Source organism: Salvelinus alpinus, chromosome 9, assembly GCF_045679555.1.
Source record: "Salvelinus alpinus chromosome 9, SLU_Salpinus.1, whole genome shotgun sequence".
Classification (NCBI taxonomy): Eukaryota; Metazoa; Chordata; class Actinopteri; order Salmoniformes; family Salmonidae; genus Salvelinus; species Salvelinus alpinus.
The window spans coordinates 43,449,689-43,474,312 of NC_092094.1; the positions used below are offsets into that span (position 1 = coordinate 43,449,689).

At 43.3% G+C, this 24,624-nt stretch overlaps 2 protein-coding genes and 2 pseudogenes across 3 annotated transcripts; 2 read left to right on the top strand and 2 right to left on the bottom strand.

Moving 5' to 3' along the window:
• The first annotated feature begins 556 nt into the window (after nucleotides 1-556).
• Nucleotides 557-2,768, top strand: LOC139530952 (complement C1q-like protein 2; annotated as a pseudogene).
• Nucleotides 2,769-7,664: 4,896 nt separating this feature from the next.
• Nucleotides 7,665-12,986, top strand: LOC139530157 (homeobox protein DBX2-like). Of its 2 annotated transcripts, none has more exons than XM_071326299.1 (4): nucleotides 7,665-8,164; nucleotides 9,359-9,448; nucleotides 11,531-11,715; nucleotides 12,052-12,986. In XM_071326299.1, exons 1-4 carry the CDS (start codon nucleotides 7,855-7,857, stop codon nucleotides 12,325-12,327), a joined length of 861 nt encoding a protein of 286 aa, XP_071182400.1. In that variant the 5' UTR covers nucleotides 7,665-7,854; the 3' UTR covers nucleotides 12,328-12,986. The 2 variants fall into 2 exon arrangements, with proteins under 2 accessions (XP_071182400.1, XP_071182401.1); XM_071326300.1 differs by having other exon boundaries at nucleotides 7,665-8,032.
• Nucleotides 12,987-13,227: 241 nt separating this feature from the next.
• Nucleotides 13,228-21,803, bottom strand: LOC139530953 (prolactin-like; annotated as a pseudogene).
• Nucleotides 21,804-21,893: 90 nt separating this feature from the next.
• Nucleotides 21,894-23,814, bottom strand: LOC139530954 (secreted frizzled-related protein 5-like). Its single transcript, XM_071327755.1, has 3 exons — nucleotides 23,531-23,814; nucleotides 22,809-23,074; nucleotides 21,894-22,633 (listed from the first exon to the last, which is right to left on the bottom strand). Exons 1-3 carry the CDS (start codon nucleotides 23,812-23,814, stop codon nucleotides 22,323-22,325), a joined length of 861 nt encoding a protein of 286 aa, XP_071183856.1. The 3' UTR covers nucleotides 21,894-22,322.
• Between the last annotated feature and the right edge of the window lie 810 nt (nucleotides 23,815-24,624).

The window sequence follows — 24,624 nt, forward strand, 5'->3', positions numbered from 1 at the left end:
GATTGATGTAGTCATTGCGGGCTCGGAATATGGGCCAAATACTACATTTCTGACTACTTTAAGTCCTCTACTGCACATCGTTGACATCAGGCAACAGAAAACCTGTTTACTCCTCACACAACCCCATATTACTTTTTAAAAAGTCTTACACATGACAATACGTGATGGCATGTCTTTAAACAATCCAATGAGTTGCAGAAGTTGGTATGATGTATCAATTAAGGGATGGGACCTTCTTTCAGGAAGCAGAGCAACATAAGCGCATGATGTTAGTGAAGGGTAAGATACATTGCTCTAAAGAAGCATATTTGATTTAATATATATTTCAAAAATGTCGTTTTCTTGTTGCCTCAGGACAATGTTGTGCAGTTAGGCAACTTTTTTTTTGGCTCAGGGCAACGTTGTTCAGTTCAGTTCAGTTTTAGGGCAATGTCATTCTCAGTGATAGACATGTAATTTTATGTAAAATTATGGCTTGGTCAATATCTTTGCCAAAATATCCACTGACATTCACAGGCAATGGACACAGCGACATTCTATTGGCGAAAGGATCCTAATGGAGCAGTCCTCCTGTCGTGAGGACAGTGAGCTGGAGGACAGTGACAGTGAGGCAGAATCAGGTTTGAGAGGCAGTGAAATACTAGTTTATGCCCCCAACTTGTATTTCCTTATGAAAACAGTGGTTGTTTCTATTATATTTCACTTAATAAATGTTTCCCGAAAATATAAAATTTTCCTTGGTGTTTCAGTAACCTTATGGCACAGCGTTGCCCTGAGGCAACACACTGGGTGTGTGGGTAGAAGTGACACTTTTTTTTATTATTGATACATTATCAGTGTGATGAGGCAGCCTTAGTCTCATCACCATTTTAAAAGGTATTTCAAAAGTATTTTTAATGAAGTTAATAGTAAAGGTACAGTATATACATGTGTTGTTTGGATAAAGTGCACTAGTCGATTGCCATGCATAGCTATCTACCAGTGTAGATGTTCCTGACCTTAACTGTTTGCTACCGTATTGGTTGCTCAGGTTTAAGCAAGGTGTGTAGAGTTAGATAACTAGCGTGTAATTCAACCATGCTTTCAGTCTCCCTGAGTAGTAGTTCTAATCATGCTCTATTTGATGTAGCTCTGTCTTTTAAACTAAAGTTTACGTGACTAAATATGGTCATTTAAACAAATTAATGCAATTAACTTAAATCATGTTTTCCATAGTGTTACGTGGTCTAATAAACAACATAAAGTTATTCTAATGAAATGCTCATTCTCATTGGTTAATAAGTGTGCACGGGTTCGAGGAGCAAAGGTATATATGCTGTGCTCAGGTTAAACACCATTTTGCAATGTGCTCCGTAGCAGTTTGTTTGTTGTGTCCCGTATGTACAGGCAGTTGACTTAGGCTATTCCCAGTAAGGAGAGTGTTAGGTTCTGGGGGGGGGGGGGGGGGACTAGATACATAAAGTGCTTTCATTTTTAAACAGTAAAACAGATATTGATTTATTTGATTTTTTTTACATTCAAATTAAAGGTGACATTTGGTACTGTCGCCTCATGAAACATTTGATCTCAGATCCAAAATGCTGTAGTATAGAGCCAAATCAAAAAACGTAGCTTCACTCTCCAAATAAATACGGACGGGAGTGTATACCTAATCCACAAAAGCTGTAAACCCAGGGCTAACATGTGCAGACTTTATGGAGATGGAGAGAACATCAAACAAATAATGGGTTGAGTTCTCCCACAGCTTTATGCACTGTCAGATTCAAACAATCTGCTATGAGGTCTGCAGCTCACCCAGTGTTTCACTTTATCAGAATACATTACAGCTTACGTGTTGGCTCACTACCTTCTGAGTGCATATCAAGAAGGGGACTGCGGCTCATAGAACACCTCGGTGTTGTTTTAGAATAAGGGGTGCTGTAGATCTGCTGGTGTTGCTAATCTGTCTGTCTGGATTATGGGCTCAGGGAGAGAGCAGAGGGATCAGAGAGAGTTTGATCGAGAGCCAACGGACTAAAGCTACAGAGACGACCTGCAAACAGACAAGCAGCAGGACAACTACAACCCCTGACATCTGGACCGAGCTGAAAGAACTAAGAGACATGGTGGTGGAATGGAGAACAGAGCTGAGGAACACGGAAGCCAGACTGAAGGACAGGGAGGACCAGGCGGAGGAGCAACAACTTTAGCTTAGGCTGACCAAGGAGGATGTGCAGGAGCTGAAGACAGGAAATGCAGCCCAAGCTGATGAACTGTCAGCTATGGAGGCCAGAGTGACAGCCAGTGAGAGTGGGAACACAGCCTTGAAGGCCAGAGTCACAGTCAGTGAGAGGGAGGTGGAGGAGCTAAAGGCAGAGAGCCCAGTCAGACCAAAGGTGGCCTTCTCTGCTAGTTGGGCTAATTTAGGACAAGTACGACCGTTCAATAATGAATATTGGTATACAGTAGAGTCTTCAACACTGGCATGACCTACAACCCAACTGCAAGCATCTTCACAGCACCAGTGAAAAAAGGTATACTACTTCAGATGTACAGCCCATAATTACCACACTATACATTATATGACCGTTTTCCTCCACCACAATAATCAGAAAGTTATGGATAATTCTATATATGATTCTAATGGATAGGATGCACGTGTGTCTAATACATTGTCTTTAGAGCTGGAGGAGGGCGATGTGGTCTCGATACGTCTCCCCAAAGACCACGGAGTCCATTGCAATGGTTCCCAAACCACATACAGTGGCTTCCTACTCTTCCCTATGTGAGGGGAGCACCATACTGTACTGCTGCAATGAACTGCTGTAACAAAAAGCTTTCTGATGTGAGCAGTTCTGGGGCTAAGATGTTCCTTCATAATCACTAAAAAACTACTAATACTGGAGGTTGTGTTATTTTCTTGAAGGGTGAATGTCTTCAGAGCATTGAGTCGATTGATTTCCCCCATGTCTTTATTCCAACTTCCATACATTTTTACCCCATTCAGTTGGATAAACCCGCTGGATACAGACTTAATCATGGTGATTGTGAAGCGGAATGCAGCTGTGACGATGATGTCCGGTCCTTAGACTCGTGAATGATAGTCATGAGAGTCTGAGGAGACATGAGCCTTATGTCATTGTGACGTTCTGGGGCTACAGCAGATAGACCGACACACAGACACGCACACACAGACGCGCATGCGCACACACACAAGCAATATTTGTCAGACCATGAGACATCCTGAAAATTGGTCCTCTCACAAAATCGTCTGTAGGTCTACAAACTATTATGACCCCTCTATGGGGTTACAGCAGATAGGCACACACACACACACACACACACACACACACACACACACACACACACACACACACACACACACACACACACACACACACACACACACACACACACACACACACACACACACACACACACACACACACACACACACACGTCAGAAACTGCTACTTACTGTCTGTAATAGTGACTCAGTCACATCAGGGTGTGCATGGCTGAGCTCCCTGCATGGTAAGCTCAAACAAATAACATTGTTCTTTGTTTACTATAATAACACATACACGTTACTGTCACTAAGTGACAGTAACGCTAAATATATGTACATTCAATTCAGTCAAAACAATGAAACCACACATTTCAGTATTTACCCACTAGGCACAAACTGGTTGAATCAACGTTGTTTCAATGTCCTTTGTCAACATATTGTGACGAGGAATTTACGCGGGGAATACATTGGATTTGAAAAAAGTAATCAACTGTTGTTTTGAGGGTGACATTTCAACCAAAGGATTATGTCATCATGGTAACCAAATTTCAACATAGACAAACCTTGCATAAAATATGTTGAAATTGTGACTTTCAGATCGTCAACGTTATATCTTCTATCAGAAAACAAGCAATAGGCTGGGCAGGTCCTCCTACTGGAGAATTGATCTACTGTATCTACAGCTACCATCTGGTCTCCCATCCAGGGCTTAACCAAGCCCAGCCCTGCAATGATATTTGTACCTGACTACTACCAATGTGCTATCTTGAGAGTGACCGTTGAGAGATCACCACTTAAAAACGAAACAGATTCACTGTTGCAAAGTCATTCCAAAGAGTAGGTATAACAAAGCAAATGAAATGTGACCATACTTTCTCACTCATATATCATCAATGATGCTATTTTATAAAGCATTTGGGAAGTCATCAACAGCTTTTGTTTCAATTCAACACAGAATTCAACTAAAAATAGACAATACAATAGGGCTAGGGTTTCAAGCTCTGGTTGATTTCAAATGTAATGATATTTAATGATATTGTTTGTGGTTGTCAACACAGACAAATGTCAACATTTGAAACATCTGCTTGGATAGTTCCATCTGTGCAACTGACTTAGTCTGTCTTTAATTCCAGTTTGTCTACATATTAATAATTGATATGTTGGATTTACGTCTCCATCTCAACCAAGAATGTAAGTTAAAGAATAGGACTAAATCACATCAAACTTTATTTAAAGCACATTTAAAGTTTGATTTGATTTAGTCCAATTTTTGTCTTTGATTTTTGGTTGAGATGGAGATGTGAAATCAACATATAAATCATTCATTTGACATTACTGTAACTATAAATATATTCTTATGTAATCAAATAAAGCTTGCACCGTGTACTTTTAATGTATTCTCAACTGTAATCCGGGTCATTTGGTTCTGCTATTAGATGAAGTACAGTAATAACACATTCATCTGTTGTATAAATAAACTAAATATCTGACAATGTATTCCCTTTTGAACTTTGCTTTTAAATGGTTGAAGGCGCAGTGATAGACATTTGCGTGACAACTAAACCAAAAATCAGACATAATTTTTTTTGCACTGGAATTTGGCTGTGCTTTTTAGATGGTTGAAAGCATAGTGAGAACATATTGAACATGTGTCCAACTTTTATCTAAATTAATCTAATTCTAACACCTGTTTGAGTGGGTGAATATAGGTTGTAATGTCATTGATCAACGTCTCAACCAGATATTACCCAATTATCCACGTTGAAATGACGTGGTGTGCCCACTGGGTATTCAGCGTGGGGTTATATTTGATATATCTCTTTCTCGTTGTCTTGCTATATATTACAGACTGTCATAGCTTTGCTTGGCAGTGTTCCTGCAGTGCAGTGCCTGCCTGCCTCCCCTCATCTGGGTTCCATTGTGTGGATGTGCACAGAGCTGGCTCTGAATGGGCTTGACCATTCATCCTCCACGCTGAAGCTCATTAGAACTCTATAGAAGCACAATTGTGAGCCTCACATTAGACACTTCCTCGCTGCTGCCACAGACACCACACAAAGTGCCAGTTTGCTGCTAAGCTAAGCGCATTGTCTTCTGATTCATAGAGTCTGGCCCTCCATTCATGATATTAAGTTCGAGTGGTGGAATATCAATTGAGTGTGTAATGGCCCGGTATCTTTTTAAGAGGCCAGGGACAGAAAGGACCTCAGCTGGTCTGCACAGTGCTGGATCTCAACAGGACCATTGTGGAGCTCTGAATGGGGGACCCCACTTTTTCCCTCCAATAGAAAGTAGAATGGACATCAAATAAATTCACATGAACTTGCTTTCAGGGTATTTTCAAGAACTGCATTCCCAATGGCTCAATTATACCTCCCTCCCTTGGAATGCTACCTACGGAGTCTGTCCCATTAACAAGTTGTGAATCCTAACGATGCTTTTCATACCAAATATCAAGTCTTACAAGATTACAAGCCACGCACAATCCGTTTGTTTATAAGTGTAGTCAAAATCATCAAGGAAATAACCCTCTTTGGTACAGAGCTGAAATGGAACAACTCAAAGAAACATGCACGTTACATCATCAGCTTCTCAAATGACACCACTCTTACACAAACAACATAGCACTCATCTTGCAGCCATTATCCTAAGAGCTGCAGTGTGCTTTATGAATGTAATACTTTGCTTTTGCAGTATCTATTTATGTGGAGATTAATCGTCTCACACTGCTGCCTGTGGCTCAGCCTGTGCTTCACTGTGTCATGAACAAATGGCTCCCTTCCGCACCAGACAAAAGCCTATGGCAGTATCACAAACAGCGGCCCATGTGGAGCATGTAAACCCGCATTAGGTACACACAGAGGTAGATAGCACAGCCTGAGCCCACTAACACCCCTCACACGAGACACCACAGTCGCTTTCTCCACTAGTCTGGGGAATATAAAACCTCAAATTTGATTACAAGCAACCTTTGGCTCCCTGGTGGCCAGACAATGGGCCCGGCTGTCTGGAGCAATTTCCATGCCCAGCATGAGGTGTCCCCCGAACCGTGCACCCCCCTCTCCCTGCCCGGACATGCTTGTTTACTGTCCCCCAATTTTGTTTCATTTCAGTCGGCCTCCTTTTCCCCAGCTCCTCTATTATGAGGCTGAGTATCATTAGCAGGAGCAGTCAGATCAGGGTTACATGGTTACACGTGACGCCAGCCACCCATTGGCTAATATATACCACACGCAACCTCACTGTGTTTGTGTGTCTGTAGGCTTCAACTGTGCCTCTGAAATTCAATGAATGTATAACAACAGGTCTGGGTTTGAGTCCCAGTTTGGCTACTATGGAATTCGCTGCAATATTATATACAGTGATAAACTGCAGCCGCTAGTCTAATTCTTCCCACATAACCACTTAATTTGATCTTTGATATTTCAACTCCACAGTACAGTAGGAGTAGAGTCTATAGTTCTGATCTCTTACAAAGTCTCTCCCTTTCGTCCACATCAGAACCTGGCGTTAACTGCTATAGATCCTTCACATACAGTACTGTATCAGCTTTGTGCATATTTCTGTCAAGCTGGACGGTAAGTCTTTTTTAAAACAGACAGAATCTGGCAACCGGGGGCAGAGTAATTTTCTATCTCAAGCAGGAACCAATAGGCCTGTCAAATGTGTGAGTGACAAGCCATAGTGGAGTGGTCCAAATAGTCACTGAAAAGAGGAGGGAAGTGGCTGGGGAATAGCACTTAGGACATTACAGAGGCAAACTGAAAGAGGTATTAATTGGTTTGAGTTCATAGAGTCAGAAGTTGAATATGAATGACCTGATAAGTTTGACATTTGACTAGAAAACAAAGGGGGAAAAATGTTCATTTAAATGTCAAGGATATTTCAGTTCTATGTCACACTTGGACAGTATTACACCATCAGAATAATTATACAATTATTGACTTTTGAAAAATGTATTAATGAGAACGCAATGTGCAGAATCACATTCTATGTGGGAATTAACTTTTTTTCCCTCGTTGGTCGTCGTGCAACAAACTTAACACAAACGGTGACCTAGATCAAACCAAACCAAATAACATTATTATGCACTGTGTGAACGAAGCTGCAACTATTTAATTGCCTCCATGCCTTTCTATGGGACACAATGGGTGCTCTGAAGGTGGCTGCAGAAAATAGAAAACTATTTACTGCAAGACTGAGAAATACATTTGGTCCACGTTAAACTTTGGCCAGCAGTCCATTGTCTCGGGTGTCTATCATTTAATAGGCAAGTTGACATAATGAATGGAGACGGACACACCTTCTGCCACTCCAGAACGGACCCAGTCTTATCTGAATTGAGAATCACATTAGAGCCTCTTAGCCAATCACAAGGCAGCCCCGGAGCAAACTGCAGACCCTGGAGAAGAGAAGGACAGCAGAGAAGAAGAGAGTTAGAGAGAACTTTTGTTTTCCTGGTACTTTAATGAAGTTGGCCCTGTTTAGTCTTGGAGGGATTATAGCTCAGACTGGAGTCACTTGTGTTACTTGGCCCTGTGACTGCTGTGCTGTGAGGTGAGTGAGGGAGCTTTCCTTAGGGTCACATGAAGGGGATGATCGCAGGACAGAAGCAGAGCGGGAAGAAGAGCATGAATATGGCGGCAGTTTCACCTACTCACCCAGGCTTTGGGAGATCAGGGAAGAGCTTCCTCATCGACAATCTGCTGCGCTCGGCGGGGCCGTCCTCTTCCTCATCCTCGCCCAACTCAGATGGACCAACAGGTGGGTTCTTCAGGGGTCCCCTGACCGGCCACCACAGGAGAACCTGGGGCCCTCAGAATGTTGTCTACGAGGGCCAGAGTCAGAACTGTAAACGAGTCAAAGACAGGGGGCTTCCTCCTCGGTCACACTCAGGTAAAAGCCTCATATGATACAAAACATCATGATGAGTATTATGTATGCTATTCTATCATATTATTGATTGTGAGATCTAGACTGTAGACATTTGAAACCACACTTGGGGAAAATGCACGTTTCTGATTTTGTTTAGTGTATAGATTGTAACAAACTTTTTTGAATATATCTTGTCTAATGACAAAAGATGTTCTTCCCATTTGACCAAACCAGTTATTTAACATGATCTGAATCATTCAGAGTCAATCAAGTTTAGTGTATTTCCAGAAATAACATAAAACATTTTTATAAAGATGTATCATTAAAAAGCTACTTTAAGGAAGTGCAAACACTACAATATCTTACTTTATTTGTCTTTCCTGTGTTCAGTTCAGATATAATATTTATTTTTAGGAACATAATATCAGATAAAAATGTATGCACTGTACTGGCTTTTTCTTAATTTGCTTTCTTTTTTGTAAATATAATTCTAAAACATTAGAAATTGTATTTATCAAAACGTTTACAGAAGAAGGCTCATGTTTAAGATCTATTCTAAGAAATAAGACATAACATAGCACTACACATGTAAAACATTGTGTTAATCCCAGTCAAAGCAGAATATTACAACGGCAATCAACAGTTGAAACAATAACAAAGAAATGTCCCCGCCCTTGTTTTGGTAAATAGCTGAGGGATAGGTCTGGAGAAATGTAACCACTCTCAAATTCCTAGACAGAGCTATGGATGCAAGGACTAACCGTCCATGCTATCAAATTATAGTTTTAACAAATAAGACAAGCTTATATTTTGTTTTCTGATGGGGTACAACAGTTGAACTAAGCTCATGAGACATATATAATATTCTTAAAGAATCATTGAGTGTGTATCATTAATTTATAAGTCCAAAAATGAATGTAGCAAACTACAGATTGCCCCTTTAATGACATACTGTATAACCAAATGCTGTTATGTTCTACCACATTTAATTTCACTACAGCCATTAATTTATTTTTAATACATTTCATTTCCAGACGATAATCATTTGGCTACTCAAAACATGATGTATGTAATTGTTTTTACACTGAGTGGATGGTTTAGCAGAAAAATATATATACTTCCACCACAGTTCATTCATGGATTTTCACCTGCCAGCATTTATTATACATTTACAGTGTAATTTAATGAAACTCCCTCCCACCCTCCTCTCTACAGGCCTGTTGAGCAGTGTGTTTCTACGGGGCCCTCAGTATCTGCTGGCAGCAGTGTGCTGTGGTGGGTCCAGCCCTCCGTCTGTCTTCTCCGGTGAGTGTTTTATGCTTCATCAGCGATGCCTCAGCTCCTCTCTAAGCATTAGCAGCAGGGTTTCCTATACTCTCTACGGCTAATTACTGATGCAATGCCAGGGAGCTCATTCTCCACTCAACTCTCTGCACTGCTATTCATGACCATTCACAGCTATTTAGACCCAGGGAGTAGGGTGGGGAGGAGGTTATGGAGCGGTGGTGGGGGGGCTTTTATGGCCGTAGAGGCCTCCATTTGCACTCATATAGATACACACCGACTCACTCAAATATGCAGAGCTAATAAACATGTTGTCTCTGTCAGATTAGGACTGTAATGATCAGTGAGATGCCACTGTAACAGTCTGTTATTGGTCTCGGTGTGACATTTTTATTGCCTCTCAGTGGCATTGAGCTCAGCCTCAGCAAAAAGGAACGCTTGGCTGATAGTTGATCCAACTGTGATAATTGGTCCAGTCTGAGGAAACTGTTTATGATCCTGCCAAAGGAAGGGATTGTTTGTGTTTATAATGATGCTCTTAAGATGATTTCCTGTAGCTGATTATCTGAAAAATGTAGATCAAACCAGAATCTATATCCCCTGGAATATGGATCTGAATTATATTATGTAATTGCATTTGTTGCGAAGTCTGTACTAACCTTTTCATAGGGAACGTCTCATTATGTGGACAACATCGATTTATCCTAACTTCTGTCAGGGTTGTGATGCTAGTTGCTAAGTCCTGTGACTTCTGACAAGTGAGGCAGCAAATAGCATCCCTCAGTAAATACCCCCTGGTCCCTCTTAGTGGGCTGACACTTTCCCACAGTGCCCAGCAACAGGACAATGCCATGCCCGGCCGTGACCAATCGGCACTTTCACTCCACCATCCACACGCGACCCCGCTGCAATTTTTCCCCGCAGCAATGAATTCTGCGAAGCACAAAAACACAGAAAACACAGCCATTCCTCTGCAGAAAGGGGGCTGTGCCCGGGAACAGCAAACTAACCCTTTGTGTGGCCAAAGAACCCAGTTTCCCGACTCCCTCCTTTCTCCTGTCACCTCACTCTCATTCCTGCCCATTTAAAGTTCCCTTAATGGAACATAAAGAACTCAATGAAAGTGACTTTTATAGACTTATTCGAGCTCATCTTCCCATAGAACCGGGCCCATACCTGCAAGAGAAAAGATTTAGTGAGGAGCGCTGAGCCAGCAAGAGTAGTGGCCTTTCAACAAACAGTCTCTTTTGTGGTGGGTTCCTCAGGGTTGTGAGCTCAGACCAAGGGGGCAGACACACACGTAGCCCCCGGGAGTGACCTGTTAATCGTCCGTTTAAGTGGAAGCCATTGAGGCCCAATGGAGGCCTGAGGAGCATGTCTAAACCGGTTACTCGCTCCCCCGAGGTGGTCTGTGTGCAGATTTGTCGTACAGATTAAAAAGGCATTGCTCAATGGTATTTGGTAAATTGTTCCACTTGACTTTTGTTGTGCGTGCACCTGTGAGTGAGGCAGCGTGGGATTGCTCCTCAGAGTTCACCAAATCCCTTTCTCCCCGGTGAAAACGGGTCTCCATTCTCTCTTTAGTCACCCCCATTTTGTTAAATTAGACAGATTGACGCAAGTGGAGAGTAAGCGTGTATAAGATTGGCTACAGTAGATGGGCACAATCCATGTAGATAGTGAGTCAGGAAGTGAGCCATTTAGTGGATGAGTGAGTCTGCCTTTTATCATCAGTATGAGGATATATTCAGTGCTTTGGACTGGACTGGACATGATAAACCAGAATAAGGCTGCAGATAATTTTCCCATTTATTATTTGGATTATTTTCTATTTCGGTACGCTTGATATGGAAATATAATACATTTATTTTCTTATTCAAATGCATGCTTGTTATTGACCGTATTTAAGTTAGACCCATTTCCATATTCAATAATTGGTACTTGTCTCTAGTAGTGCAATGTGCCATTGCCTTCATGCAACAGAGAATATACGTCAATGCAAATGAGTTAACTCATCCATAACCCTGTGACATTTCCCTTTCAGGTTATTATTAGATGGAATAAAAACATTAATATGAATGATTTTGACCTCTGACCTTCCAGAGGGAGCCAACATTCCCATGTGGTCCCCGGATACGAGCCCCAAATCCCGGCGAGGGATCCTGAGGAGGGCGGTGTTCTCTGAGGAACAGAGGAAGGAGCTGGAGAAAACGTTCAAGAGACAGAAGTACATCAGCAAGACAGACAGGAACAAACTGGCAGCAGATCTCAGCCTGAAGGAGTCTCAGGTAGGATACCATATATCTCCTGTCTAGGTCGGTGCCCATAACAACCTCATTTTACATCACATGCTACATTATAGGCCTTCTCATCTCACCTCTTCATTGCATACAAACACATATTATTTGGGTGCTCCAGCCTAGATTTAGTAAATATCTAGAGCCACTTCTATTGTAAGTGTTCCTCATCTTAAAATGCTATTACAGTACGGCTTTCACTACTGTGATAATTGTAAGTAGATCAAATAGATCATGCTCTCTGCTGTATCATAGACTTAGATTTGACTAAACAAAACGAATGGCACCTCAGTCTGAACCCCTCACTGACCTGTGTGTCTACTGTAGGTGAAGATCTGGTTCCAGAACCGGAGGATGAAGTGGAGGAACTGTAAGGAGAAGGAGGCCCACAGCGGCCGCTCCCCCATGGAGGAGCTCATGTCCCGGGGCTGCAAACAGGAAGAGGAGGCACCAGAGAGCACGGGCACGGCATTAGACAGATCATCATCACAGCAGTGGGACAGGGAAACAGGAGTTACCATAGAGAAAGAGCCATGCAAGAAACATGTGACTTTGATACAGCCACTGAGTCTGCACAGACACACTTTGACCTCTGACCCCTGAGAAGATGAAAGAATGAGAGAAACCACTGGGCAAAAACTGGTTGAATCAACGGTGTTTCCACGTCATTTCAACCAAAAATTATACATGATGTTGAATCAACGTGGAAACTGATTGGATTGGAAAAAAGTCATCAACATAAGGCAATTTAGTCTTTTTTTCATCCAATGTTTTACCTAAATCCAACGGCATGGTCATTTTTTTTGTTGATTTCACATTGAATTCATGTTAGTTGACAACTCAACCAAATGTAAACCAAAACTAGAAGTTGAAATGACGTCTGTGCCCAGTGGGAAGATGAGGGTCAGTGTTGTGAGGCATGATTGAAAAGGGACTGTCTGAGCATTGGATAAAACGACTAACACTCCATAACAATAAAATACTTGTCATTTTAATATTGTGTGGGTTGCTATTGTGTAGCAACATTTTGTAGACTGACTAAAAGTGTTTTTGAATGTGTTTTTGGAAAGCGTTTTTGAATGATCAATACAAATCTCAAAAACAAAACATTTATTAGACCATACATTGTATATTAACACACATTGAAGGTTAGTCAGCTACACACAACCATGCGTAAATGCTTTAACATGTGATATTGTGTTCAGAATGTTTGTTTTACTCCTAACTGAAAAAAAATCTGTAAATAAAATGATTCATTAAATGCTGATTTCTTCATTCCATGTTAATATTCAAGACGCTGAGCATCCCATAGTAGTACAAGACAAACTTAATAAGTTAGTCTTCAATATTTACAAAAATACACTTCATCACTAAAGATAGTGCTTTTAACCAAGGACCTCAAGGAAAATATCAAATAAATGACAGATTTTACAAATATAAAATGCCCAATAAATGTAACCGTATGCAAATGAACCATAGCGAATGTCAGATGACATGCTGGAACTGTGCAACCAGAGCGGATGATAGATTGTGGTTTGGACGGCTGGACACACCTCAACAGCCCTGCTCAGGGAGGATGGTATACTTGAGGATGCGGCTCTGGACCTTGTTGGAGTCTCGTCTGAAGCAGTAGAGGAGGTACTGGTGGTCCATGGGGTCAATCTCCGAGGTGGGGGGGAGGAGGAGGGGGGATGAGCCAGGGCCTCAGAGAGTTACTGATCATTCCCAGCAACTGCATCTGAGGCAGATAAACATAAAGAGACCGTGTCTGTGGGATACAAATCACTATAGACAACAGGCTGCAGAGATGGAAGTACTGTATGCACATAGTAGTCACACTCTTTCGCACGCACGCACGCACGCACGCACGCACGCACGCACGCACGCACGCACGCACGCACGCACGCACGCACACACACACACACACACACACACACACACACACACACACACACACACACACACACAGTGTCTGACTCTTACCTTCTCAGCCACTCTCTCCACTCCGTTCTGTAACTCCTGCAGCATGTCGCTCATCGCCAGAGACTTGTTGGAGCTGTAGTGGTTAAACTCCTGGTCCTGGTGCTGAGCCTGAGCTTGGCCCTGAGCCATGCTGTGGTGGAGCTGGGACAGGGGTTCTCCCCAAGCCCCCAGAAGCTTCAGGATGACCTCTGTCAGCTCCTCTCTCTGGCAGGAAGGGGGGGACGGCTGGGTCCAAGTCAGATACAGACAATAACTTTTATTGATAGTTATTACACTTTCATCTGTCCAGGTGAGTCAGTTTTACTCACTTATACCAGTGGAATCAATTATGGTCAACTTTACTCTACAGTACTATACAGAGCAGGCAGACAAGAGACTACCACTTGTCAAATCAAATCAAATTTTATTTGTCACATGCGGTGAATACAAAAGGTGTAGACGTTACCGGGACTTTAACCAACAACGTTACCGGGTCTTTAACCAACAACACAGTTCAAAATATTTGCTAAATTAACTAAAGTAAAAAAATACAAAAAAGTTACACAATAAGATTACATAACAATAATGAGGCTATATACAGAAGGTACCCGTACCAAGTCAATGTGCGGGGGTACAGGTTAGTCGAGGTAATTTGTACATTTAGGTAGGGGTAGTGACTATGCATAGGTAATAAATAGCGAGCGTCAATGTAAATAGTCAGAGTGGCCATTTGATTAATTGTTCAGCAGTCTTATGGCTAGGGGATAGAAGCTGTTAAGGAGCTTTTGGACCTAGACTTGGCACTCCGGTACCGCTTGCCATGCGGTAGCAGAGAGAGACCAGTCTTTGACTTGGATTTTTGGGCCTTCCTCTGGCACTGCCTAGTATATAGGTTCTGGATGGCAGGAAGGTTGGCCCCAGTGATGTACTACACACTATCCTCTGTAGCACCTTACGGTCAGATGCCGAACAGTTGCCATACCAGGCGGTGATGCAACCGGTCAGGATGCTCTCAATGGTGCAGCTGTAGAACTTTTTGAGGATCTGGGGACCCATGCCAAATCTTTTGGGTGTCCTGAGGGGGAAAATGTCATGTCGTGCACTCTTCACAACTGTCTTGGTGTGTTTGGATCATGATAGTTTGTTGGTGATCTGGACACCAAGGAACTTGAAACTCTCAACCCGCTCCACTACAGCCCCGTCGATGTTAATGGGGGCATGTTCGGCCCTCCTTTTCCTGTAGTCCACGATCAACTCATTTGTCTTGCTCACATTGAGGGAGAGGTTGTTGTCCTGGAACCACACCGCCAGGTCTCTGACCTCCCTATAGGCTGTCTCATCATTTTCGGTGATCAGACCTACTACTGTTGTGTCGTCAGCAAACTTAATGACGGTGTTGGAGTCTTGCTTGGCCACGCAGTCGTAGGTGAACAGGGAGTACAGGAGGGGACTAAGCATGCACCCCTGAGGGGCCCCGGTGTTGAGGATCAGTGTGGTAGATGTGTTGTTGCTTGCCCTTACGAGTACTTTTTGGTGTCAGGTAAAATGTATGGAATAAAAAGTACACCATTTATAAATATGAATAGTAAAGTGTGTTGGAATATTATTTTCAAGTGAGAGAGACTTTGTCATTTCTTCAAACAATCATCTTTATTCAATATCGATTAATTATTGCAATAATTAAACTGTCAACCCAACAGTCTTGACTAACTGATAATGATAAAACAGAGACCTTATATAAGACTTAAAAATGCTAAGTCAGACTGGTTCCAACTCCCATAAGCCACCTTGGTTATCTACACAGGATGGTGTTTTACCCCCAACCCGGCTTAGTTTCCCAGATTCCAGGAAGATGAGACAATGAGGCATTGTTCTAAACTCTTCCAGGCTATCTCTATATTGGGTCACACACACCACATCTTGTCTATGGAATGCCAGCTTTTAGGTTTGTATCACCAAGTCATTGTCAGCTCAAGCTATCTCTCGCAGACTAACTGCAGGAAGCTGGAGTGGAAACCATTTCTTTACAGAAACACACAATTAAACAGAACAGAAATGTCCTATTTGTTAAGTATTAATCGCTAACTATTAATATCAAACAAATCAGGTAAATATGTCATTTTTCTATCACAAAAGTAAAGTACAGATACTCCAAAAAATGACTTAAGAAGTACTATATAGTATTTTTACTTAAGTACTTTACATTCAATCTTAGTCCTGTATTGACACTTTGCCTGTTTGATGGTTCATCTAAGGGCATAGCGCGGTTTCTTATAAGCGTCCGGATTAGTGTCCCGCTCCTTGAAAGCAGCAGCTCTAGCCTTTAGCTCAGTGCGGACGTTGCCTGTAATCCATGGCTTCTGGTTGTGCGTACTGTGGGTCACTGTGGGGATGATGTCGTCAATGCACTTATTGATGAAGTGGGTGACTGAGGTGGTATACTCCTCAATGCCATTGGATGAATCACGGAACATATTTCAGTCTGTGTTAGCAAAACAGTCCTGTAGCGTAGCATCCGCGTCATCTGACCACTTCCGTATTGAGCGAGTCACTGGTACTTCCTGCTTTAGTTTTTGCTCGAGAGCAGGAATCAGGAGGATAGAATTATGGTCAGATTTACCAAATGGAGGGCGAGGGAGAGCTTTGTATGCATGTCTGTGTGTGAAGTAAAGGTGGTCTAGAGTGTTTTTTCCTCTAGTTGCATATATGACATGCTGGTAGAAAATAGGCAAAACGGATTTAAGTTTGCCTGCATTAAAGTCGCCGGCCACTAGGAGCGCCGCTTCTGGATGAGCATTTTCTTTTGCTTATGGCGTTATACAGCTCGTTGAGTGCGGTCTTAGTGCCAGCATCGGTTTGTGGGGGTAAATAGACGGCTATGAATAACATAGATGAGAACTCTCTTGGTAGATAGTGTGGTCTACAGCTTATCATGAGGTACTCTACCTCAGGCGAGCAATACCTCGAGACTTCTTTAATAGTAAACATTGCGCACCAGTTGTCTTCTTATCAGACGTAGCTGCTCTTTCTTGCCGATACACGGAAAAACCAGCCAGCCCTATATTATCTGTGTCGTCATTCAGCCACGACTCGGTGAAACATAAAATATTACTGTTTTTAATGTCCCGTTAGTAGGATAGTCTCGACCGTAGATCATCCAGTTTGTTTTCCAGTGATTGCATGTTGGCCAATAGAACCGATGGTAATTGCAATTTACTCACTTACCTACAAATCTTCAGAAGGCACCCCGACCTTCGTCCCCTGTATCTCTGTCTTTTCTTCACTGAATTAAAGTAATTTGGGCCTGGTCTCCGGGAAGCAGTATATCCTTCACGTCGGACTCATTAAAGAAAAAAACATTGTCCAGTTCGAGGTGAGTAATCGTTGTTCTGCTGTCCAGAAGCTCTTTTCAGTCAAAAATGACGGTAGCAGCAACTTTATGTACAAAATAAGTTACAAACAATGCAAAAATAAAAATGGCACAGTTGGTTAGGAGCCCGTAAAACGGCAGCCATCCCTTCCGTTGCCATTATATCAATTATATCAATGAACCTACCAGGTACCACCCCAAATCTGTAAACACGGGCACCCTCATAGATATCATCCTAACCAACCTGCCCTCTAAATACACCTCTACTGTCTTCAACCAGGATCTCAGCGATCACTGCCTCATTGCCTGCGTCCGTAATGGGTCTGCGGTCAAACGACCACCCCTCATCACTGTCAAACGCTCCCTAAAACACTTCAGCGAGCAGGCCTTTCTAATCGACCTGGCCCAGGTATGCTGGAAGGATATTGACCTCATTTCGTCAGTAGAGGATACCTGGTTATTCTTTAAAAGTGCTTTCCTCACCATCTTAAATAAGCATGCCCCATTCAAAAAATGTAGAACCAGGAACAGATATAGCCCTTGGTTCACTCCAGACCTGACTGCCCTTGACCAGCACAAAAACATCCTATGGAGTACTGCATTAGCATTGAATAGCCCAGCGATATGCAACTTTTCAGGGAAGTTAGGAACCAATATACACAGGCAGTTAGGAAAGCAAAGGCTAGCTTTTCAAACAGAAAATTGCATCCTGCAGCACAAACTCCAAAAAGTTCTGGGACACTGTAAAGTCCATGGAGAATAAGAGCACCTCCTCCCAGCTGCCCACTGCACTGAGGCTAGGAAACACTGTCAACACCGATAAATTCACAATAATTGAGAATTTCAAAAAGCATTTTTCTACGGCTGGCCATGCTTTCCACCTGGCTACCTAACCCGGTCAACAGCCCTGCACCCCCCGCAGCAGTTTGCCCAAACCTCCCCATTTCTCCTTCACCCAAATCCAGATAGCTGATGTTCTGAAAGAGTTGCAAAATCTGGACCCCTACTTATCAGCTGGGCTAGACAATCTGGAACCTCTCTTTCTAAAATTATCTGCCGCAATTGTTGCAACCCTATTACGAGCCTGTTCAACCTCTCTTTCATATCGTCTGAGATCCCCAAAGATTGGAAAGCTGCCGCGGTCATTCCCCTCTTCAAAGGGGGAGACATTCTAGACCCAAACTGTTACAGACCTATATCTATCCTACCCTGCCTTTCTAAGGTCTTCGAAAGCCAAGTTAACAAACAGATCACCAACCATTTCGAATCCCACCGTACCTTCTCCGCTATGCAATCTGGTTTCCGAGCTGGTCATGGGTGCACCTCAGCCACGCTCAAGGTCCTAAACGATATCATAACCGCCATCGATATAAGACAATACTGTGCAGCCGTATTCATCGACCTGGCCAAGGCTTTCGACTCTGTCAATCACCACATTCTTATCGGCAGACTCAACAGTCTTGGATTCTCAAATGACTGCCTCACCTGGTTCACCAACTACTTCTCAGACAGAGTTCAGTGTGTCAAATCGGAGGGCCTGTTGTCCGGACCTCTGGCATTCTCTATGGGGGTGCCACAGGGTTCAATCCTCGGGCTGACTCTTTTCTCTGTATACATCAATGATGTCGCTCTTGCTGCTGGTGATAATCTGATCCACCTCTACGCAGACGACACCATTTTGTATACTTCTGGCCATTCTTTGGACACTGTGTTAACTAACCTCCAGACGAGCTTCAATGCCATACAACTCTCCTTCCGTGGCCTCCAACTGCTCTTAAATGCAAGTAAAACTAAATGCATGCTCTTCAACCGATCGCTGCCCGCACCTGCCCGCACTTCCAGCATCACTACTCTGGACGGTTCTGACTTAGAATATGTGGACAATTACAAATACCTAAGTGTCTGGTTAGACTGTAAACTCTCCTTCCAGGCTCACATTAAGCATCTCCAATCCAAAATGAAATCTAGAATCGGCTTCCTATTTCGCAACAAAGCATCCTTCACTCATGCTGCCAAACATACCCTCGTAAAACTGACCATCCTACTGATCCTTGACTTCGGCGATGTCATAGACTGCCCCCAACACTCTACTCAGCAAATTGGATGCAGTTTATCACAGTGCCATCCGTTTTGTCACCAAAGCCCCATATACTACCCACCACTGCGACCTGTATGCTCTCGTTGGCTGGTCCTCGCTTCATATTCGTCGCCAAACCCACTGGCTCCAGGTCATCTATAAGTCTTTGCTAGGTAAAGCCCCGCCTTATCTCAGCTCACTGGTCACCATAGCAGCACCCACCCGTAGCACGCGCTCCAGCAGGTATATTTTACTGGTCACCTCCAAAGCCTATTCCTCCTTTGGCCGCCTTTCCTTCCAGTTCTCTGCTGCCAATGACTGGAACGAATTGCAAAAATCACTGAAGCTGGAGACTCATATCTCCCTCACTAACTTTAAACATCAGCTGTCAGAGCAGCTCACAGATCATTGCACCTGTACATAGCCCATCTGTAAATTGCCCATCCAACTACCTCATCCCCATATTTTTTTTTTTTTTTTTGCTCCTTTGCACCCCAGTATCTCAACTTGCACATTCATCTTCTGCACATCTATCACTCCAGTGTTTAATTGCTAAATTGTAATTACTTCGCCACTTCGGCCTAATTATTGCCCTACCTCCCCAATCTTACCTCATTTGCACACACAGTATATAGATTTTTTCTATTGTGTTATTGACTGTACGTTTGTTTATTCCATGTGTAACTCTGTGTTGTTGTTTGTGTCGCACTGCTTTGCTTTATCTTGGCCAGGTCGCTTTTGTAAATGAGAACTTGTTCTCAACTGGCCTACCTGGTTAAATAAAGGTGAAATAAAAAAAAGTAAAAATTGTCACTATATTAACATGATACAGAAGGGTGCAGATATGAACATGCAGAAGAGACATGCAGAGAGAGTTTAAACACATGCAGACAAAACAACATTTAGACTATAAAGTGCTAGGCTCACTGCTAGTCTCTGTGCATTCTCTTTGTCATCCGGTGTAAGTTTGTGAAAGCTGTGGCATTTCCGTTTTCTAATGTGGTTTTTCATGGGGAGGAAATATTGCTCCTTTGGAAGAGATGTAAAATAAGAGAAAAGGATGATAAAAATGAGGGACAGGGGATAATAAGTAGATAATAAGTAATGATGTAATCTCAAAGTTGAGAGAGGAGAGTGAGAGAAAGAGAGAACGAGCAAGAGAAAGGAGGGCAGAGGAGACTAAAATAGAGGAGCGACTCTGAGTGTAGATCGCTGGAGATACCATGCATTCTGGCAGACAGCTGAATACCCTGTCGAAAAGGTCTGCCAGGGACAGTGCATGGCACCCTGCCTGTCTATGGGCACAGATGGGGGCCCGGCCAGCCTTATGGTCCACATATACCAGGACAAGGAAAACAACCCACGCCAATGTAAGAGAAAGCAACAGCAAGAGGAAAAAGTCAGTTGGAGATACCCAAATCATAAGCAAATGTAAACTGGAAATCCAAGTTAAAACTACATCCAGCTCTTACTGTGCTTCATGGTCCGTCTGATTGGTTGCCAGTTCTGTTGATGGGTTAACATTTGTTGTGGTTGGTCAGCAGTGGTCTGTCACTGACCTTCCAGGCATCTGTCTGGACTACATGACTGGACTCTATGACTATGACTGTATGATGACGTCGTTGTTCATTAAACATGAGGAGGGGGTAATAAAGCTATGGTTTTGTCTCTGTTTGTCATATCCACTCCTCACACCCTGGGGCGGACAGAAGGAAACCAGGCGGAATGGCATCGCATCAGAAAAGAGAGACAGAGAAAAAGAGAGAGAGACAGATAATCAGGCAGATCACAATGGCGTCAGCAGAAATTAATGAATGTATTTTAATGGAGCCCTGAAATAAAGTTTTACTGGCCCTCCACAGTCTGGTATGACCTGGTATGAACTGCATAAGAACTCTAAAAGAACTCACATTGCACACTATCCCTCCAAATCCTTAACAAACAAAGTCCATGTGTGAGTCTCGAAACACTCCATCCCTAATACCAATGTGACCTTATGTGACATCATATGACCTAATTGGTGGTGGTACAGTGGAGGTAACAGATTCAGTGCTTCATTTGTAGACTGGGAGGTACCAGAACAAAAAGTGAGCCCGAGAGGGAGGTGACCTGGAGGGCACCGAGGTACCGAAATGCATAAAAAAAGATCACCTTTATTATAAAGCATTGCATGCATTATCATCGCTTTTACATACTGGCATAGAGCAGTAGCGTGAGGTGCTTGCAGAAAAACATTTGCCAAGGTTCCCCCCAAAAATGTGGCCTTTTATAAACACATTTTATGCAATTCTACACCATTTTAGATGACTGGAGACTTGAAGAGGACTGGCCACCCCTTAGAGCCTGGTTCCTCTCTAGGTTTCTTCCTAGTTTCCTGCCTTTCTAGGGAGTTTTTCCTAGCCACCATGCTTCTACAGCTGCTTTGCTTGCTGTTTGGGGTTTTAGGCTGGGTTTCTGTATAAGCACTTTGTGACAACTGGTGTTGTAAAAAGGACTCTATAAATACATTTGATTGATTGATTGTATTAACTTGAAAAGTGTATTCAGGCAATACTTGTTTGTTGTACATAATAACACAGTATATTATGGTATTTTCATCATCCATTGGACATCTTACACTATAAGGACATGTAAAAAAACAAAAAAACATTCTGCACTCACCTTAGCCATAAGAGTCCAGCTATTCGGCTATTTTAAATCAAATGTATCAATCATAGACAGTAGAATAACCAACACTACTTCAGTCGAAATACGGTCGGTAAATATTTTATTATAATATCCTTTTCACTGACTTAACAGACAAATCGAACATACAAAACACATAAATACGGCATTATCTAAATAGAAAAGAATACTCTTTAGAAATCATTTACATTTAGCTCTTCCTATGTACAGTTTTTAGAGTGCATTCTATTGCTGTGTGCTTTCAGACGGAGCTGAGCTACTGTGAAGGAGCAGCAGAGGGAAGCAGAGGGTCATGTCAGTGAGAGAGTCCAGCTCCAACTCCACGCTCCTCTGCATCAAGTCAGTAACATCAGAAAACGTCATATACTTAGGCCATATACCAAATTATTTTCAAGAAAACTGATATTATGCCGAGTCCTGGCTTGTGTGAGTAAGGATGCCGTTCTAAGCAACACAGATTCATCAGAGCTCAGGTTTTTCCATTCCTATACATCGTCCAGGCACTCAACACTTGTGGTGCTTCCACTTGCGTGTGGCCACTGCGATGCCGTGGTCCTTCTTGTGCCAGGGGAAGAGGTGGGTGAGGGCCAGGGTGCCTTCTGGCTGCACCGCCCCAGTCAGCAGGTAGAGCTGGGCACGGCCGGGCCGGACTAGGGCGTTGGCACACCGTAGGTTAATGAGCAGCCACTGCTGGAGGAGGTGCTGGGTGTCGTAGGGAAGCAGGGGGCCCTGGCGGATAAACTCCACCCGACCCTCCACCTCAAACTCTGGCTCCCCCGAGGGCCGGCGCCGGCGAGACAGCTTGGCTGTTACAGCTGGGGGAAGAGAAAGAGGAGAGAGGGTGAGTACACTAGCTTGGACAGAGTTACACACATATGTATAGTACAAACACACACAAATATACACACAAAATAACATTAATACACTTCCGTAACACACTAATCAATAGAAACATGCGCAGGCATAAAGTACATTATTGCACATGCTTACCAAAGTCATCCTGGCACAGAGCGTCCAGAACTGTCTTCAGTGTAGGGTGCTCCTCCACGGAAGGACAAGCTTGGCATGCAGGCTGAGGCAATGCTTTGGCGAGGTGGCTGTTGCTGTGTTTGGGGTGGGGGGTCAGACACATGTCCTCCTGGGCAGGGAAACGGTCACAGTCCAGCGCCTCTGGCCAGACGTGGCCCTGACAGGCCAGTACTGGAGCACAGCTGTCCCTGACGGCCACGCACAGGCTACGGCACGGCTGGAAAAACCTGGAGATGGGAGAGACACGGGGTTACATTTACGAACGCAGTGGGCACTCTCTGGAAATTGAAGGAATGTTACACTGTAGACACACACTGGTGTGAATAGTTTGAGGGTGAAAATTGAGTAGTGGATAGATTCCTCTTAAGAAGGAGTTAGCACGAGAAAGTGGGAAGGAACTAGGCAGACCGACTCAAACACAGGAGAAAGAACAGCCAGATTGACAGAGAAGGATGAGAGAGGCATAGTATGGAGATAGAGACACAGACAGACAGACAGACAGACAGACAGACAGACAGACAGACAGACAGACAGACAGACAGACAGACAGACAGACAGACAGACAGACAGACAGACGGACAGACGGACGGACGGACGGACGGACGGACGGACGCACAGCAAGAACATACAAAGGTAGAAGAGGACATGAATAGGTAAAAGGCTAACAGAAGCTATAGACGTACGTGTCGAGGCAGACGGGGGCGATGAGGGAGCAGAGGAAGGCTTGGGCATGGGGATGGCAGCCAGTTTGCAGCAGGGGTCTCCAGTCCTCCGAGCGGGGAACCACTTCGCCCTCCAGGCTGCTGTGGCCCAGGAAGTTTGGCAGCCTCATCTCTGAGTAGCCCACGTCCTGGCACACACTCATCTGGTGGGGGATGGGCACGCACCGGGTCGACTGGCCCATGTCGAAGCCCCAGGCTGGGGTCAGGAGAACCAAGAGAGCCAGGGTTACGGTGAGGAGATCCATAGTGAAGAGAAACAAAGTCCTGAGTGAGAATCCAAACGAGAAGGTGGGTGCTGCTGTTGCTTGTTTCTGTAGGAGAGGTAATGTCTCTCTGTACCAGTGGTCTCCTCTATATATGCAGTCAGCCCAGCCCAATCAGACTGTTATCAACTACCCATCAAAGAGACTGAGACGGCGTGTGAGAGGAGACGATGGCTTGTTTTGTGATGAATGTAGACAGAGAGGGGGGTAATAGGTGGATGGAAGGGGGTGTGTCCAAACTTTTGACTGGTACTGTATAACTAACAACTTTTTCTTACACTGTAGGTATGAGGCCTTTTGACATTTTCACCCTCAAACACTTAGAACTGTGAGGTGTTTGAATATCGTGTTTTTATTTAATTTTTTTATCTTTTTATCTCTGATAAGGAATTTATATTTCAACACTGATAGTGTTACAAAAATAATGTTTTAAACTGAAAGGGGTCTTTTGACTGTTGCCTGAAAAACAGCTGACTGTCCAACATGACAGCTCCACAAAACTATCCCAATAAAAATGTTAAACTAATACACCCAGGGCATTATGAGAGCAATCACAACCAAAGCAAACTATTATATTTGTTTCTACCCAGTCCATTTCACCATTGAAAATCCATGACTTTCACACTAGACACTAGACATAGCTACCGTACTGTTTAGTTCACACAGGCTGCTTTGCTGGACATTATGTATTCATGCATTTTGCACTTTTTTTTCTTCTTATGAGCTTATTGTTTTGAGAGGCAAATACAGTAGTGTAATGACAGATTCTCAAATGTATACTCTTCTAAAAAC